Source organism: Thermobia domestica, chromosome 18, assembly GCF_964235325.1.
Source record: "Thermobia domestica chromosome 18, izTheDome1.hap1.1, whole genome shotgun sequence".
NCBI lineage: Eukaryota > Metazoa > Arthropoda > Insecta > Zygentoma > Lepismatidae > Thermobia > Thermobia domestica.
The window spans coordinates 16,973,676-16,989,743 of record NC_137471.1 but is presented as its reverse complement, the minus strand read 5'-3'; the positions used below and the strand labels follow the sequence as shown (position 1 = coordinate 16,989,743).

The 16,068-nt window shown below is 37.1% G+C and overlaps 1 protein-coding gene across 6 annotated transcripts in view; it reads left to right on the top strand.

Moving 5' to 3' along the window:
* Positions 1-16,068, top strand: part of Mgtor (nuclear basket protein megator) — a 139,129-nt gene that overhangs the window by 103,098 nt on the left and 19,963 nt on the right. For all 6 annotated transcript variants that reach the window (XR_014129185.1, XR_014129184.1, XM_081746301.1 and 3 more), the window contains exons 30-33: positions 4,017-4,191; positions 6,608-6,724; positions 9,754-9,948; positions 14,050-14,130. Coding sequence is in view for 4 of the 6 variants with exons in the window: in XM_081746301.1 (XP_081602427.1) it covers positions 4,017-4,191; positions 6,608-6,724; positions 9,754-9,948; positions 14,050-14,130 (568 nt within the window). In the remaining 2 variants the exon portion in view is untranslated. The remainder of the gene's footprint in view (positions 1-4,016; positions 4,192-6,607; positions 6,725-9,753; positions 9,949-14,049; positions 14,131-16,068) is intronic.

Sequence of the window (16,068 nt, the reverse complement as noted above, 5' to 3'; positions counted from 1 at the left end):
CAAAGGGAGTAGCTGTGGAAAAGCAAAATGTTCAAGCATGTCCAGATAAACGTGACCACTTATTGTGTGCTCCATGAAGAAAAATGGTCCGATAATTGTGTCGCGTCCCGAAGCTCACTACACATTCACTTTCTGGCTATCTCTGACATATTCACGAACAACGTATGGGGGTTTGGAACTCCAAATGCGCACATTGCGACTATTCACGTTGCCTCATGTGTGAAATGTTGACGCATCACTGAAGATCACCCTCCCCAAGTAATCGGGATCATCCTCGATTTGTTCCAGAATCTCCATTGCAAACCTGGTCCGCTTTCATAGGTCATCGGACTGTAGCGTCTGAAGATTTGCACCTTGTATGCATACAAACACAGTCTTTTATGAAGCACCTTATGGACCGTTGAACGTGGGATGTGTTCAGCTTGCGTGACTCTCTGCGAACTGACTTTGTTGGGCTTCTAGTGAAGGCCTCCTTGACCTCATCCAGAGTTTGCTCAGACGTTCGTGCTTTGCCCCAGCCACGCTGTCGGTTGACACTTCCCGTGACTAAAAACTTCTCAAACCATGTTTTAATGGTCTTAACGTCTGGTTGGGTCCCATTGGAATTTTCGTCTGAAGTTCCTTTGCACGGTAATTGGTGATTTGTAATTGGTGATTTAGTCTCAGCCAACCACACCACGCACTGCGCTCTCTCTTGTGCTGTTGTCATTTTTGTTCATAAACACCTGCAACAAATAACAACAATTAACAATCAACAACGAAAAACTGTTTGAGTTGCACTTCAAGATGCCGCAAACCGTTATTCTCTAGTAGTAATAGTTTCCGTGCAATTATTATTTGTAATCAGGAAGGCTTCATATGAAAATCGAGTCTGGAGTTTGCAAATCCAGATGTGAGATATTTCAAGCACGTAACCTCTGCGTGGGTCGCCCTGGATAATTGGAAGAAGATGCATATATTTTGTCATTATCATTGATTCTACTCAAACAACTTGACTGACTTGGAGAATGTTTTATCCATATTTACTTTACGTGCTATACATCGTTTTTATGCTCTTTGCAATAAGCTTTCATTTAACTAATTCGTTATTATAGTTTTTGAGATATGTGGGCGACTTCAATTTTTTCATTGATTTTACATTGACATTAAGGTTTCGTGCTTTTGTGACTATGTTTAATCCATTTTAGGACAATTTGCTTTTGCAATATAGAATCTACGTAGTGTCTTCTACATTTCAGCCATCTTCCCCCAAAGTCTCTTCACATTATTGCAATCAGATAAACTGCCAGATTTTGAATTGTTGTTTATGGTGTATATATCTGTTTAATATAAAATGGCTACCTGTACAGTCTTTTAGAAACAAAAGATTAAACACGAAATGAAAGGCAAATGAAATTTTAATGTTCACTGGTAATTGACAACATATTATGTTAGCATTGTACGCAACCTCTTTTCTTTGCTGACTCCATAATGGAGCTGTACAGCACCAAAGAAACTATCAAACATAAAGGAATCATACTTGAGATAATTATATTATTTTTGGCAAGAACAATGAATGAGCACTGCTTTTAATTCTCCATATTAAGACTACTTTTTTATACTTCAGTCCAATACATGTTTATTGTACTTAACGATGCAATCCCTGTGCACTCATAACAAACTCCACCATTTTGCAGATGTTCGTAACTGATGTGTAGGTCTTTGCACTTACGAAATATTGCTAGCAAGGATTGTGAAACAGAGTTCCTTGCATTCCATTGTTTTCATTGTTGTGCCGTATTTTGCAACTAACAATATTTTAAGTTTTTCAGACGAAGTAATAATTTTTAAAAAACAGATAATTTAGATGCCCTCAAAAATATTCTCATCTAGCGGAAAATGGATATATATATATAGGGTTATTCAAAAAGCGCGCCGGTTTTGTTACATCAAATTATGAACTTTATTTTTTCAAAACACACTAACAAAATTCATAAACGTGTTCATCACAATTCTGATTTCAGGTATGGTGAATAACTGGAGAATTCTCTGTACGAAGGACATTTTATACCCAGTTTTTGGGAACGGCGAGGAGTCTATTCCATTGAACTAACAGCCACACTGTCACGAACAACCGCAATGTTTTGCTCAGAACTACCGCTACGATGACGCCCAGGACTTTGAATGTTCAGTGTTAAACCCGTTTCAATAAACTTTTTCATAAGTTTGTAACTGCTGATTCATTCGATGTCTCATTTCGCCCAAGAACCGCGCGAAGTCGCCTGATAGATGCTGCATAACTTTCTCCATCCTGATAAAAAGTTTTCACAATTAGCACACGTTGGGCTATAGTAAACTGCTCCATGGCTAGATACATACTGAAGAAATGCGAGAAATTCAGACTAAGGCGACAATCGTATTGTTTGTGGGTAGAGCAACAACACAAAAGAATGTCGGCAACCGAGAAAAAAAAAATTTGCCAGACGATCCAAAACCGGCGCGCTTTTTGAATAGCCCTTTATATATAAACTTTGCATTTATACTGGCAGAAGCTATCTAATTAGTTGAGAGGTGTTGATGACAGCTTAGTGCTAAAGAACCTACTTGCATGGAGTGACTGGGATTTTTACTTAAAATGTGCTACTTTTACTTCTCCAAATTGTTTAGAAAATTATATTAAACGTTATATTGTCGCAAATGGCTATCAGCATTGTCAACGCTACGGTAAGGAAATGTATTAGTAAGGGGTAGATATGTAGAAATTAAATGTTCACATTCTTAAATAAATAAAGTGTAAACCTTTAATTTCCATATACCTTACTGCTTTTAAATATCATTTTTACTTCAGTTTTGAAACGGCTGACAGCTGTAAGCAAAATTTGGACGTTTAGTATATATTTGTAAACACTATAATAATTTGGAGGAGCAAATGAGTTTATTGATAAGATTGCTTTCCAAGTGGTTGAGATTACAACAAAAGGTAGAGTTTGAGCTATCCGTACTGTAATTGTTCTTTTCCTGTCCGCTTAATCACACTGAACGGACGCTATTGGTGGTACCTTAAACATCCAAACCTAGTGGCAAACTGCAATTCGCGACACGAAAAGATGTACGTACGTCTTATAATAAAACTTAATGTGTGGGGGGAGTGCGTACATAAATTAATGAAATGTGTGTTTGTGTAGGGAAAAGATCCGACCACTTTACCATTTTATGATCCGATATTGCTAAATTTCTATTACTGTTAATGTTCTTTGAGTGTGGAATTCTTCAAGCAAAACTTTCATATACGTTGAAAGGCATTAATGGCATTATCTGGACTAATAATATATATATATATATATATATATATATATATATATATATATATGAGCTTTATACAGTAGAGACAGACATGTGCGTGACAACCGTTTGAATAATATCTATTTCTCAAGAGGTCCTTATCAGAAAATTCAGACACTTGTTACATTGTGAGACTAATCGCCTAATTCCTTCTGTATGGAATTCGAGGAATAGGTCAAACCTTGTAATAACCATGTTGCTATCACATGTGCAGTACTAACTTTTATATTGCGTTGCTCCAAGACGGAACGAATTGTTCATTCACCGTTGTACGACTGTATTCTGTAGCAACCATTCGGGTTTGGCCCTAAAACTGGCTTGTCTGTTGTTTCATCTAGTTCTTTACGGGGGGGGGGGGGGGGGGCTGCGTTGCAAACGCATACTTCATCGTACACAGGCTTCATTCATTTAAACATATCAGTGGGTTGACATCACGGATAGATTGGAAGACCGTATGTTGATCCCATTTGGATGGATTTCATGCAGAACACACACAATTGATTAGTAATATACATTAACGTGTATGGTTGCTAGTATTGAAAAATAGAAAAAAATCGTTTTAATGTATCCACACACACTATGCTTATTAAAACTGGGAATTTCAACGCTCTGTTTAATATAATATGTGAAATTTGAAGATAAGGATCTAATAATGTGAAGATAAAGACAATTGCTATGTGGATAATTTTTTGTAGCCGCAGCAGTTCGAGGATGCTGGAGACGACAGTATTGTTCCAAGCACTCCAACATTATTTGTGCCACGTAGAACGGACGGATTTGGTGAAACGGTGAGCTCTCCTCATGTACCATCAGGTCGATTTGTGTTCTCGGCGACATCTGATGTTCCAACTCCTTCTACAACACAAGCAGGTAAGTCTTAGCTGAAGCTTTAGAAATTCCAGTTAAATTCATGTGAACATATTGTAATACTACCTTAATTTTCAAACATATACTTTAATCCTTTCTTATCGTTTTCTTAGCACACAAAAAAGTAAAATTGGTGTCTTTGTGAAAATACTGTAAAACTAGATATACGAAGCGTATAAAAATACGCAGAATTTTAGAATTTGACGCGCTGTGTAGACATTTGTTTGTTTTTTTAGCACACTTGTTCCGTACGTATTTTGCTATTTGTAGTAATGTCAAACATTTGCTTTATTGTTAACTGTCGATAAAATTGCACTTTGTGTATTCGGCGATTTTTTACTAATGGTAAAAACGGAAGAACAAATTGGCATTAAATTTTGTTTTAGGAATGGAATTAAGTGCAGCACTGTTGAAAATGTTCAGTTTAGCTTTTGGTGAGGCTTCTGTGGATAAAATTAACATTTACAAGTTGTACAAGTGTTTCCAGGAGGGCCGTGGAAACGTTAAAAAGACCAGCACATGAATAAAAAATAACGTTGGAAAGGTATAAAAAATTATCATCGACAATCGTTGAATCACAATCAGAGATGTTGCTCACGATGTTGGCATACCATTTGGTTTATACCAATTTTTATTTTTTCGGATGTTCTGGGCATGAGACGCGTGGCAACAAAATTTGTTCCGAAAATGTTGAATTTTTATCGCTCACACTTCACCACTTCGATTTTTTTTTTTTTTTTTTTTTTTTTTTTTTTTGGAAGAGAAAACCATTATTATGCCAGAGCCTTTGTATTCTCCTAGCATGGTCCCTACGAATTCTTCGTACTACCGAAGATAAAGGAAAGCGTGAAAAGACATTTTCCCAATACTTATGGGATAAAGGCAAAATCACTGGACCGTATACTGAAAATTGCATTCCAGAAGTGCTTCGAAGATCGGAGAAAGCTAGCAGAAGTGTTTTGTCTCTCGAATGGATAAAGTTAATATATACAGAGTGTTCATAAATTCTGAGTACATGGAAAACAAGCACCTTTTAGTCAATTTAATGTTAATGAATAATATTTTCAGTTCAATGCATAATTTGATGCACTTCGCAAGATTAAAAAGTGAACTCGATAGAATAGGTCTGAATTGCCATCGACTTCAGCACACTAATGCGTTCTGTTAGGTGGTTTAAATTTTTAAACTTCATCGAGTAAAGTTTCTCTTTCAGCATACCCCAGAAAAAGATATCAAGGGGGAGTCTGGCGAACGAGGGAGACCACTGCACATAACATCTCCCAATCCAGTGAGGAAAATTGTCATTCAACCAATCTAACAGCTGCAGCAAAATGAGCAGGAAGCCCATCCTGTTGAAACCAGTCTGGAAGTCCCTCACCTAAACGCTCAATTTGAGGCATCAAATTTGTCTCTCAGCATGTTCAGATAGTCTCACCCGTTACATGTTCATCAAAGAAGAAAGGTCCTAGCACATGAGCTTTCCACAAACCACACCACATCATCCTTTTTGACAACCCTGTTGTTTGGATGGACTCATCCAAGTGGATTGCCTTGAGACCGGTGTCGAAGATTTTATTTGTTTATTTTACCATTGACATAAAACATAGCTTCATCACTGAACAACACACAGTCTTTAGTAAAATTGATATATTCATACAATTTATCTACAAACCATTCACACATCTGCATACGTCTATCGGGGTCATCTTCATTTAAGTGATGCAATATATGTAATTTGTACAGATGAAACTTCTCCTCTGCCAGGATTTTGTGGATGGTTGACCTTGAAACACCCAACTCCGTGGATGTCCGACGAAGCGATTTCTTTGTGCTAGTATAAACCTTAGCCAAGATAGTCTCTTTCGTTTCGTTTGAAGTTTGGTCGTCCGGAACGGGGTTTGTCCAATACACACTGTTATATGTATATATATATATATATATTTAGAAAAACTAATATTCCGCATAATTTTTGACGTATCTATTTTAGACGCATCGTGCTATCATTTATGGTCGGTGTCGACAGTCTTCTACAGCCGTCATTTCACTGGGATGAGTAGAAGATATGACAATGTAACCAAATCCAGAAAGGCCAAAGTATGATAATGAATCCTCAAATGAGGAAGCAGCGTGTGGAGCTCCTTATATGCCTCCAGAAAGAAAAAGAGGTAGAAGTGATAACCTCCGGGCAAACATAACAGTAAAATCAGTATGCAAATTACAAAACCACGTAATATTTATTTATTAAAAAAAAAAAAAAAATGGTACGTAACATATGTAGAAAGGTTTTTTTTTTAAGAAGTTTGTAGCTCTTTGTCATTAGAGGTTGCTTCAATATGTTCATAAGTTGAAGCTGTTTCCATGTTGTTAATTTTTTTATTATCATTAAATTGAGTTTTATTTTTTCATTTGTTTTGGACAGAAGTTGCCCAGGTAGCATCACAAGGAATGGATGACACGAAAATGGACCTTTCTCAATTGGAAGAGTCAGGAACTGGCAGGAGTGTTCCATCAACACCATTACAAGTTTCGCCGCAAGGTATGGAAATAGTTTGTAAGAAGAAACTTCGGTTTAGAAAGTTAATATCGTTGAATATTTTGATAAGTTAGGAAAGTTTTCGTATATGCCTCGTACATATTGATTTGAGAAGAGAGATCAAGGGCAGACCTGTTGGTTAGTTCTTTCTGAATCTACCACTAAGAGATCTCTAGTTTTTTGTATGAAGCAAATGGTATGAAATTATTGTACCAGCTTTATTTATTTATTTATTTTTAAATAGAAGATTCGAAATAATGTCTTTCTATTTCCCAAAGCAAATATGTGATTTTATTACTACATGAGGTGGGACATGAGTATTTGTCCATAATTGAGAAAGGTTACACACATTTAGATTATTCACAGCGGATTGTATGTAATATACAGTAAATACGTTAATTACAAATGTAATTTATGCTACTAACTAAGTCCTGTACTTAGTATTCGAATTACTGGGAAATTTTCGAAACAGAATGAGAGGGGAAAATATTTCTCTTACAAAGAACTGATGAGTATGCTACTGGTAAAAAAATATCCACGTATGGATAAATATCTAATTGCTGTTTTTATAATTATTTGAGGATGTTGAATGCAATTTAATTATATTTTAAAACATACGCGTCCATGGAGTTCCTAGAAAACTGATCTCAGATGTGGGATATAAAAATACACAAATATCAGATTTGAGGTAATTTTTCTCATGATTGTTAGTTTTTTTTTTTTTTTTTTTTTTTTTAAATCGTAAAATTAACGATTGGTTTGAAGTTGCGGGGGAAGATGCAGGCCCGAAGAGAAATTTATCATCGAAGGAAAGGCGTTCCACAGAATTTTTGGTCACACTTGGTGTGATTGGCAAGTTTTAAGACAGTTGGCAACACTGTTCAGGAGGAGTAGATATAATCGCCCGTTAGCATGGAAGCGGTGGCTTTGTGTGTCCTTGAGATATGTTGAAACATGCACCGAGATATCTTTATTCAGTACGGCGTAGGAGCCAGTTGAGTGCGGGCATGTGTGTGTGTCTTGGGAACTTTTAAGTGCGCAAAATTGATGAAAAATTGGAACAACGTGTTTGTGTGAAATTTTGTTTTAAAACTGGGAAATCTGCTTCGGAGACTTACGAACTCTTAAAAACAGCTTTTGGAGACAAATGTCTGAGCCGGTCAAACGTGTTTATCTGGTTTCAAAGATGGTCTCGAGTCAGTAGTGGATGACCCCCGGTCTGGCCGGCCTTCAACATCAAAAACTAACGAAAACATTGCGAAAGTTGGCGATTTAGTGCGTCCGAACGGTAGACTTACAATTAGGGAGATGGCTGAAGACCTGAATTTATTTTTCTGTGCGGTTCAGTCAATTTTAACTGATGATTTGAACATGCGGCGAGTGTCCGCGAAATTCATTCCAAAAATGTTGTCACATGAGTAAAAACAACACAGACTTGAAGTGTCCCAAGAACTGGACTCAGATTTCTTGAATAGGGTAATAACAGGCGATGAGTCATGAGTTTATGGGTATAACCCAGAAACAAAGGCCCAATCTTAGTGGAAGAGCCCAGATTCACCAAGACCAAACAAAGCGCCTCAAAGTCGGTCGAATGTGAATACAATGTTGGTGTTTTTTTTCTATTCTAAGGGTATCGTGCATCATAAATTTGCCCCTTGGGGGCAGACGGTCAACCAGGAATACTACAAAAGTGTCCTTCAGCGTCTATGCGAAAATATGCGGCGGAAAAGGCGTGCCCTCTGGAAAGAAAAGATTTGGATTCTCCACCACGACAATGCACCAGCGCATTGTGCGTTTTCGATCCAGGAATTTTTGGCCAAATTCAACATTCCTGTGCTTCCGCAACTCCCGTATTCCCCAGATTTGGCCCCGGCCGATTTCTGCCTCTTTTCTAAATTAAAATTGTCATTGAAAGGGAAGAAATTTGACTCAATTGAGGACATTGAAACAAATACGGAGAGAGTGCTTCACACCATCACGGAAAATAATTTTCAGGAATGCTTCCAGAAGTGGAAACATCGTTGGAATCGGTGTCTTCATTCAACAGGGGACTACTTTGAAGGAGATCCATTATAATAGCCTGTAAGTACTGCCATTTTTAAATTACAAGCCCAGTCTTAAAACTTTGCAATCACACATCGTATGGCTGGCTATCCAGGATTATTTTTACTCCTCGAATAGTTTCTAGGATTCCCACTAGAAGCACTTGTGGACAGAGGAAAGAACAAGTTCAGCCTGCAGCTGTTCTGTCATTGTTTACCACCTCATTGCTGCGAAAGGGGTTCCCGTCAACTATACTATATCCCAAACTTACTTTAAAATTGAAGGAAATATTTTGTGTGGTAAATACGTATGAAGTGAGGATAATTTATGAAGAGGGAATGTCCGTATCAGAGTGTTTGTTAAAGGAAGGATTCTGTCCCGTAATTCTACAATATTATTAGTTAAAATATCAATAGATCTTATTGAGCTGAACATTATGATATTGGTGATTGTAAATCCTGATGCGCACTTTTCGAAAAGTTCTTTTTTTTTTGTGAACCTAAAAATTGATACTGTACGACAGCCACACCATCTATGAAGTATAGCGTTATCAGTCGTCTCAATATGACATTAGCTAGATGGCAGCAGAGAGTATGGTGAATGAGATGAAGCCCAAAAGTATGATCAACGCTTGAATTTTAATTTTTTGTTTCAGTATAATATTTTCCAAAGAAGAGATCATATCTAGCTGAACAAAATTACATGTTTTAAAGATGAATTCCAGTTCGTAGTTTTGTGGCGTTAAAGAGTCTGTCGTTCGTTGTCAACATTTATGTATTAATATATAAAAAAGTCTTGAGGAGCAGGTTCATTGTATTGGTTTCCTGCGACGGCGATACACATAAAACACTCCTAACTGTGATGCACTTACTACTTGTAATGGAAATATTTTTGGCGAAAAAAAAAACGTCCGTGAAGCGAGGTTTTACTGTATTTTTAATGGTATGTTGTGAAACTGTAATTGAAAAGGAAATGTTCTCTGTTTGCAGGAGATACTGCACCAACGGAGTTATCGTCCGAAGTGGGTCAATCGGTGACTGCACAAGCCTCCAGCGGAAGCGCTGAGAGTGACCAGACAGAAGCGAACGTTCCCACTTCCACCAATAAAGACGTCATTCCTTCTATAATGGTAACGGATGTGGAAGACCAAGAGGAAGAGGACGCTGCTATGAAAAGAGAATCAGGTTCGTGCGTACAGTGTTTGTTTTATGTGTAAGGGGAAAGAGTTGATGCACGTAGCGCAAAGCACGGGGAAAATAACGTTTAATTACTTTAAATGAGAAGTGTGAATAGCAACTCTCTTCTCTGTAAACCTAATGAATTCTGAAATATGAGTATCTGATTTATATAATTCTTAATCCAGATTCACCTCGTTCCAAGTGAAATATACTATATAATATGCTCATAGCTGGAGCTATAATATCTCGAAACCCTTGGTTTAAGGGCATGATATTTAGTGTTTAAACTTTTCATTTGAAATGAGTAAACGTAAGTTTCAACAGTTTTTGATATTTGACGTAGGTTAGTTAATCACTTTCCAGTCCTTTTCTCAGCTCTTTTTCTTTCCTACTAGTTCCGATATCAGAAAGCGCTAAGCCACGTATATACTTAAAAAAAAATTCGTTACTTACCAATATATCCTCCTGTGGGAAAACTAAATATCCTCCACACGTATCGGAACTACAAGCCAGTTCCGTTTTCAATGGTAAGTAACAAGGATAGAAACAGGAGAAAAATGGTATGGGAACAGGACACTAAATAAGCGTAAAGTAAAAAATGGATACTAAAAGAACGACGGGTACATAACAATATCTATGGATGCAAGCAAAATAGCATTAGCATTTAAAAGTTTACCTGATATGATCGGAAGAAGAGAAATATCGGGCTTGTAACTTTTATGGGAAAGCAACATGCATGTATTTTTATCTTATCTTTTTCTAAGACAGTCAAGAGTGGAGAAGAATCAATTTGGTGTTTAATGACTGACAAAGGAAATCAATATTTAATTATGTCGAAACAGAGATACACAGGTATTTCTAAAAACAACTGAGAAATGGAATTTTGTTTCACATCCGCGCAACCCATTGCCACAGGTCATAAAGGCACAATCGATAATTCATTCTTTTCCACTGTTACTGATTTCGAAAAAGTTAAACTAAAAACACATGCACCGTGCCTCTCCATTATTTACGGCCTTACATAAGTGCACAAGCACTACATTTCGCTTTGTCCGATCATATCACGTTTCAGGATTCAGTTTACTTACTATCCAAATGACTATATAAAAACTTGACGTTAAACAATAATTGTCATAACGTGTAAATGCTGGTGCTATTTTGCTTGCATCCATAGACGTTGTTGATATGTATCCGTCAATACCACACGATCTTGCTCATTAATAAGCGGTGCATCTGCCTATGAAACTCATTTTCTATTACAACGAAGAATATCTTTCGTAGGGCGTTACTAAGTTGTGATCGTCCATGTGATCTTGGTGATGAAATACAGTTCTTATATCAAATAAGACAAAAAGAACGGTTTTAAGTTGCAGTTTGTTTAATCAAACGTGTAGCTTGGTGCAAGTTCCTTATATATATATATATATAAAAAAAACTATTCCCAAAGAAGCAAAAACGTGGATAAGAATTTCTTACTTTCCATAATTATTGACAAAACTTCAATATATTCTTCCAAAACAACATATCTGCTGGGGCAGCGGTGGCTCAGTGGTAGAGCGTTCACCTGTAGTGCATGGGGTTCTTGGTTCGATCCCAGCTTGCACCAAGTGAGCTTTGTGCGTGAGGTTTCTCGGGATTCTCCCGTTTCCTCTCACTTTCTTCATTCCACCATTTCATTCATTTCTCAGCATCACCGTTCTTTTAGCCTAGCTGGCATAACCGTGGGACGTAAAACTTAGATTTCATTTCATAACATACCTGCTTTCAGTATCCCAAAAAGCAGTTTTAAAAGTTGTTTTGTTGATCCACTGAATAAGTCATTTATTGTTCGTGATCATAAATCATGCCCTTTACAAATCTTCGATCTGTTCTTCGTATTATACTTGTAGTATGTCTTTAGACCAATTGGGGATTGAGAGTTGTCCCGCGTAACGTAGTCGCTAACGCTCTCGTGATCCCGGACTCGATTCTCGGTGGAGACACTCGGCCGAAGGACTAAAAGCTTTTTCAGGTCGACCATCCTGAGTGATATTTTCCCTATTCACATCAGGCAAACCTTACATAATGGTCCCAGGCTTCTTCCTTCCTTCCCAATTCCTTTCTTCCTGTTCAATTCTCCAGGTAGTCGCCCCTCCGAGGGACACCATTCCTCATACGTGACGGGCTAACATGGCTATAGATGCCGAAAGCTCAGAAATCTTAATTCCTAATTCCTGATCCAAGGGCTCATAGCAAGTCCTTTAAAAAAAAAAAAAAAAAAAAAAAAAAAAAAAAAAAGTTTTATCAAGTTGGTCACTAAAAGTTACTTTTTTTCCCCCAAATTTGTCACTAAATGTTACTTTTTTGGGTGGTAAAGTGACTTTTTCTTGTGATTTATGTTTTGCATTGGCAGTTTTCTAAGAAAAATATTATAAAAATAAATGAGAAAAAGCAGAAACTTGTTACTCGTTACTCCTGTGAAAGCTTCTGTACTTGCTACCACATGTGAAACAAGCTTTATTCTCACTTCAGCTTTTATTCTTTCTAAAGCACAGTGGATGCTTAAGCTCTCAAGGTGGGGTGTCTATTCTTTCTTCTATCATAATAGTCTTTTAGTTTTCTCTCGCAATAATTAACGCTCCGCTCAACGTTGTGTGTGTTTGTGTGGTTCATAATGTTCGTCCTGTGTTATGCTTCTTGTATGTTCTTAAGAGTATGTGATGAATTCAAATATTTCATGGCTTTGAGAACTCTCAATGCTAAGTTAAATATAATATCTGGGATGAACAAATTCGGAAATAATCCAAAACTGGTTCCACTTACTCAGAAGCTTCTTACCTCTGCTAAGTGTGCTTACCGTAACTACAAAGCATACTTACAAAACCTAAGAAAGGAGGAAGCTCTAAAAGAAGAAGTAAAGAAGAAAAGATGAAACAAAACAACAAACAAAGAGAGAGAGGTGATAGAGAAATTGACAAAGGAAAAAATGGACATGGTGAGATTTTGGTCACTTTTTCGTGTGCTTTTGGTCACTTTTCAACTATTTACAAGAGACCAGACCACTGTAAGCCCTGTGATCCATCTTCCCGTTACGGAATTAGCTGTTGGTACTTAGAAATAGCCGTATGAAAATGGCAATTCATTCAAAAATCGCGTGGAATGTAGGGCTTTACATGGCGGAACGGGCATGGTCGACTGTAGGTTAAAAGGAGGAAGAAGATAATCCAGATGTGAGTTGTTTACCGTACTTGCAAAGGGTGGTCATGTGCAGTGCCTATAACAAACGGGAATTATAATGCTTATACAAAGGGAAATATTGTAAGTAAATAATTGAGCTAATGGAAGCGATTACATGCAGTTGAAAAAGGAGTGTGTGTGTTTATGGAAATAAATAAGTCGCTAACAAAAGTGAGGGTTCTCTTTGAAAATTTCGGAATTAATAAATTTTTAGATGCATTCCTTAGTTCAATTTAATAGTTATAATTAGGGCTCGGATTTCTATGATCTAAGTAACTGAAAGTAGTCGTTCATTTATGCCCTAAAAGTGACAACAATATGACAGAATGGCCCACAAAATATAAATAAATGTTTAACATAAATTCCTAAAAGTATTAATTATTTATTTAAAATTTTTACAACTTTAGTTCCGAATATATAACCTTAAACTCTGAAGCTCCGATCACAACACGTTACTGACTACGCATTTATATGATGAATGAAAACAGTATATTTTTGTGTTCATGAAGGTAAGAACTATGTTTATATTTAATTAGACATATAAAGCGATGTCAAAATTATAATAATAATAAAAAATATGATGATAAAATTAATAATAAAAGAAAACATGCCATAGAAATCTGAGCCTTATTTATGATCATGTATCAGTTCAGTTACTTTAGTGATCCAACAACATGTTTAAGCGTTTTCGAAAATTCCGCCTCTATAGGGGAAAAGCATGCGAAATTTCTTCAATATTCGAATTTCCAGTTTGTATGTATGAAACCTTTCTCTTCCCGTGCGAAGAAAATGCGCTTTTTTTTGTAGAGAAATGTAACGTTAACGTTGAATGTGTAAAAATGAAGAAGAACAATATAAGTTTGAATACTAATTTTGTTTTTGTTTCTACAGAATTGGAAAGCGCACAGAGATCGTCAGGCGACCAAGGCTCAGAACAAGAAGACATATTGGAAGAACCTGTTGAATCGGAAGGTAGTGTATAGTCTGCTCTTTTTAACTGGTAGTCAACCAAACTGCCTTTCGATTTGGTCAGACAAAAGAATTTTTCAATTGTAATATATTGATTGAGGGTTGTAAGGAAACATGTTCTTGCTGGAGTGTTAGTTTGTGCGCTGATCCATCTTCCCGATTATAAGAGCTCCCTCATGCCTGTGTTCTTAGCGTACGTATCTTCGGCGTGGGAGACCCAAGTTCGATTCTCGACGGGAGTTCATGTTCGGGTCCAACGTTGAATTGTAGGTACACGTCTCATATCGCCTCGCTGTTGAAAAAGACGCTAAATCATATTCAACTAACCAGTCCTCCCAATTATGGGGAAACGGAACCTATTCTTTAAAAAAAGGAGTAATAATTATGTTTAAATAACATTCTGTTAGGAATTTCGTAGTTTACTATAATTAGAGTGGACGTTAATCCTGGTGTGTGGGTCTTTGTTTCAGCTTCGATTACAAGAGAAACACCTTGGATATATACAGTGTTTAACAATAAAGTTCCAGGACTGATGCCGTTACCTGAAAAATTGAAGTTACTGGAGTAAACAGCGATAAGGATTAATCAAAATAGTCTCTCATTCTCTCAGTGCACAAACTTGTCTTCCGCAAGGTCTCCAAAACTCATTTTGAAGTCATGCTCTGGAGTTCTATTCCTGCAGTGCTAGCCTCAGTTTGGAGAACAGGGAGAAGTCCTGCGGGAGCTAAATCCTGGAAATGTGGAGGATCTGGGAACTCCACACTTAGCTAAAAACAGTCTCAATTACTGCTAAGTAAGGACTAGCATTGTTAACCATTAGGAACCATTTGCCGCGTTCTCAGAGTTGTAATATTACACTATAAGCTCGTTTCTGTAAGAAATCAAGAATGTGATGGGAGAGACGTTAATTATTTCAATCTCAGGACCCCATTCCTTGCCTTGACTGTCAGAAAAGATGATTAGCATCATCTAGATCCGTTGATTTCTGGAGGCGAATCTTTTGGGATGATGGTGCTCCACTCGCTAATAGCAGAACTTAATGTTCGCCCTTCGTTCCATGACTGGTACCAGGGTGTCTCCGATGACTGAGGCTTAGTGGAGCACAGATGCTTTCTTTATAAAATATTCATATATCCTACTAAAGAAGAATACCACAACATTAATTTCATATGATAAGCAATTTTACAATTTTATATATATATATACACACAAAGTGTTTCAGATAAAACGTCCGATGCTCACCAGTCACAAACAGTTAAGAGATAGAAAGATGAAACAAAAAGTGAGGTAGGAAGATGTCAAAGAGTGCATCGAATAGAGCGCTCCGTTTGCCCCACAGGGCCCCCGGCGGGTTAACTAGCAAGTTTTAAGTAGCAAGGTATATAAATTTTTGCATCATTGCAGAGACCATGGAAAATAAATTTTGTAGGAAAATATTTCGTTTCAGGCCCTTTACGTGATGCCCAGGATTGAACTGAGAGTTTTCTCTGTCTGCAAGAGATGATTTCCTCCCTCCCCCCAACAGATAATTAATGACATTAAAAACGACTTACTGAATCGAGGGCAGTGGTACCAGGTCTTAAGACTGTATTGACAGCTCTTGGTCTGGAGATAAAGGGTGTTATAGAGAGATGTGATGTAGAAGCGGATGTTTCCTTACGAAGCCACTTTAAAAAGCTTAGTTTTATGCTAGAGAGGCAACTAGAGACTGTATCCAGCGGGAATCGGATCTGACACCACATGTCTCAATAGCTTACATGACAAATTGTTAGTAAACCTGTAGAAATTTCCTAGAGTCCTTTGTGTGTAAATAGCCCGAACTTTTCGGAAAGCGAATTAGTCGAAAGAACTGGAAGTCTCCAGGTGATTTTGTAAGATTAAGTAGATGTTTGTCTGTTATTGTTAATCTGTGTACGGAAAAGATTAATGGAGTTACAAAAC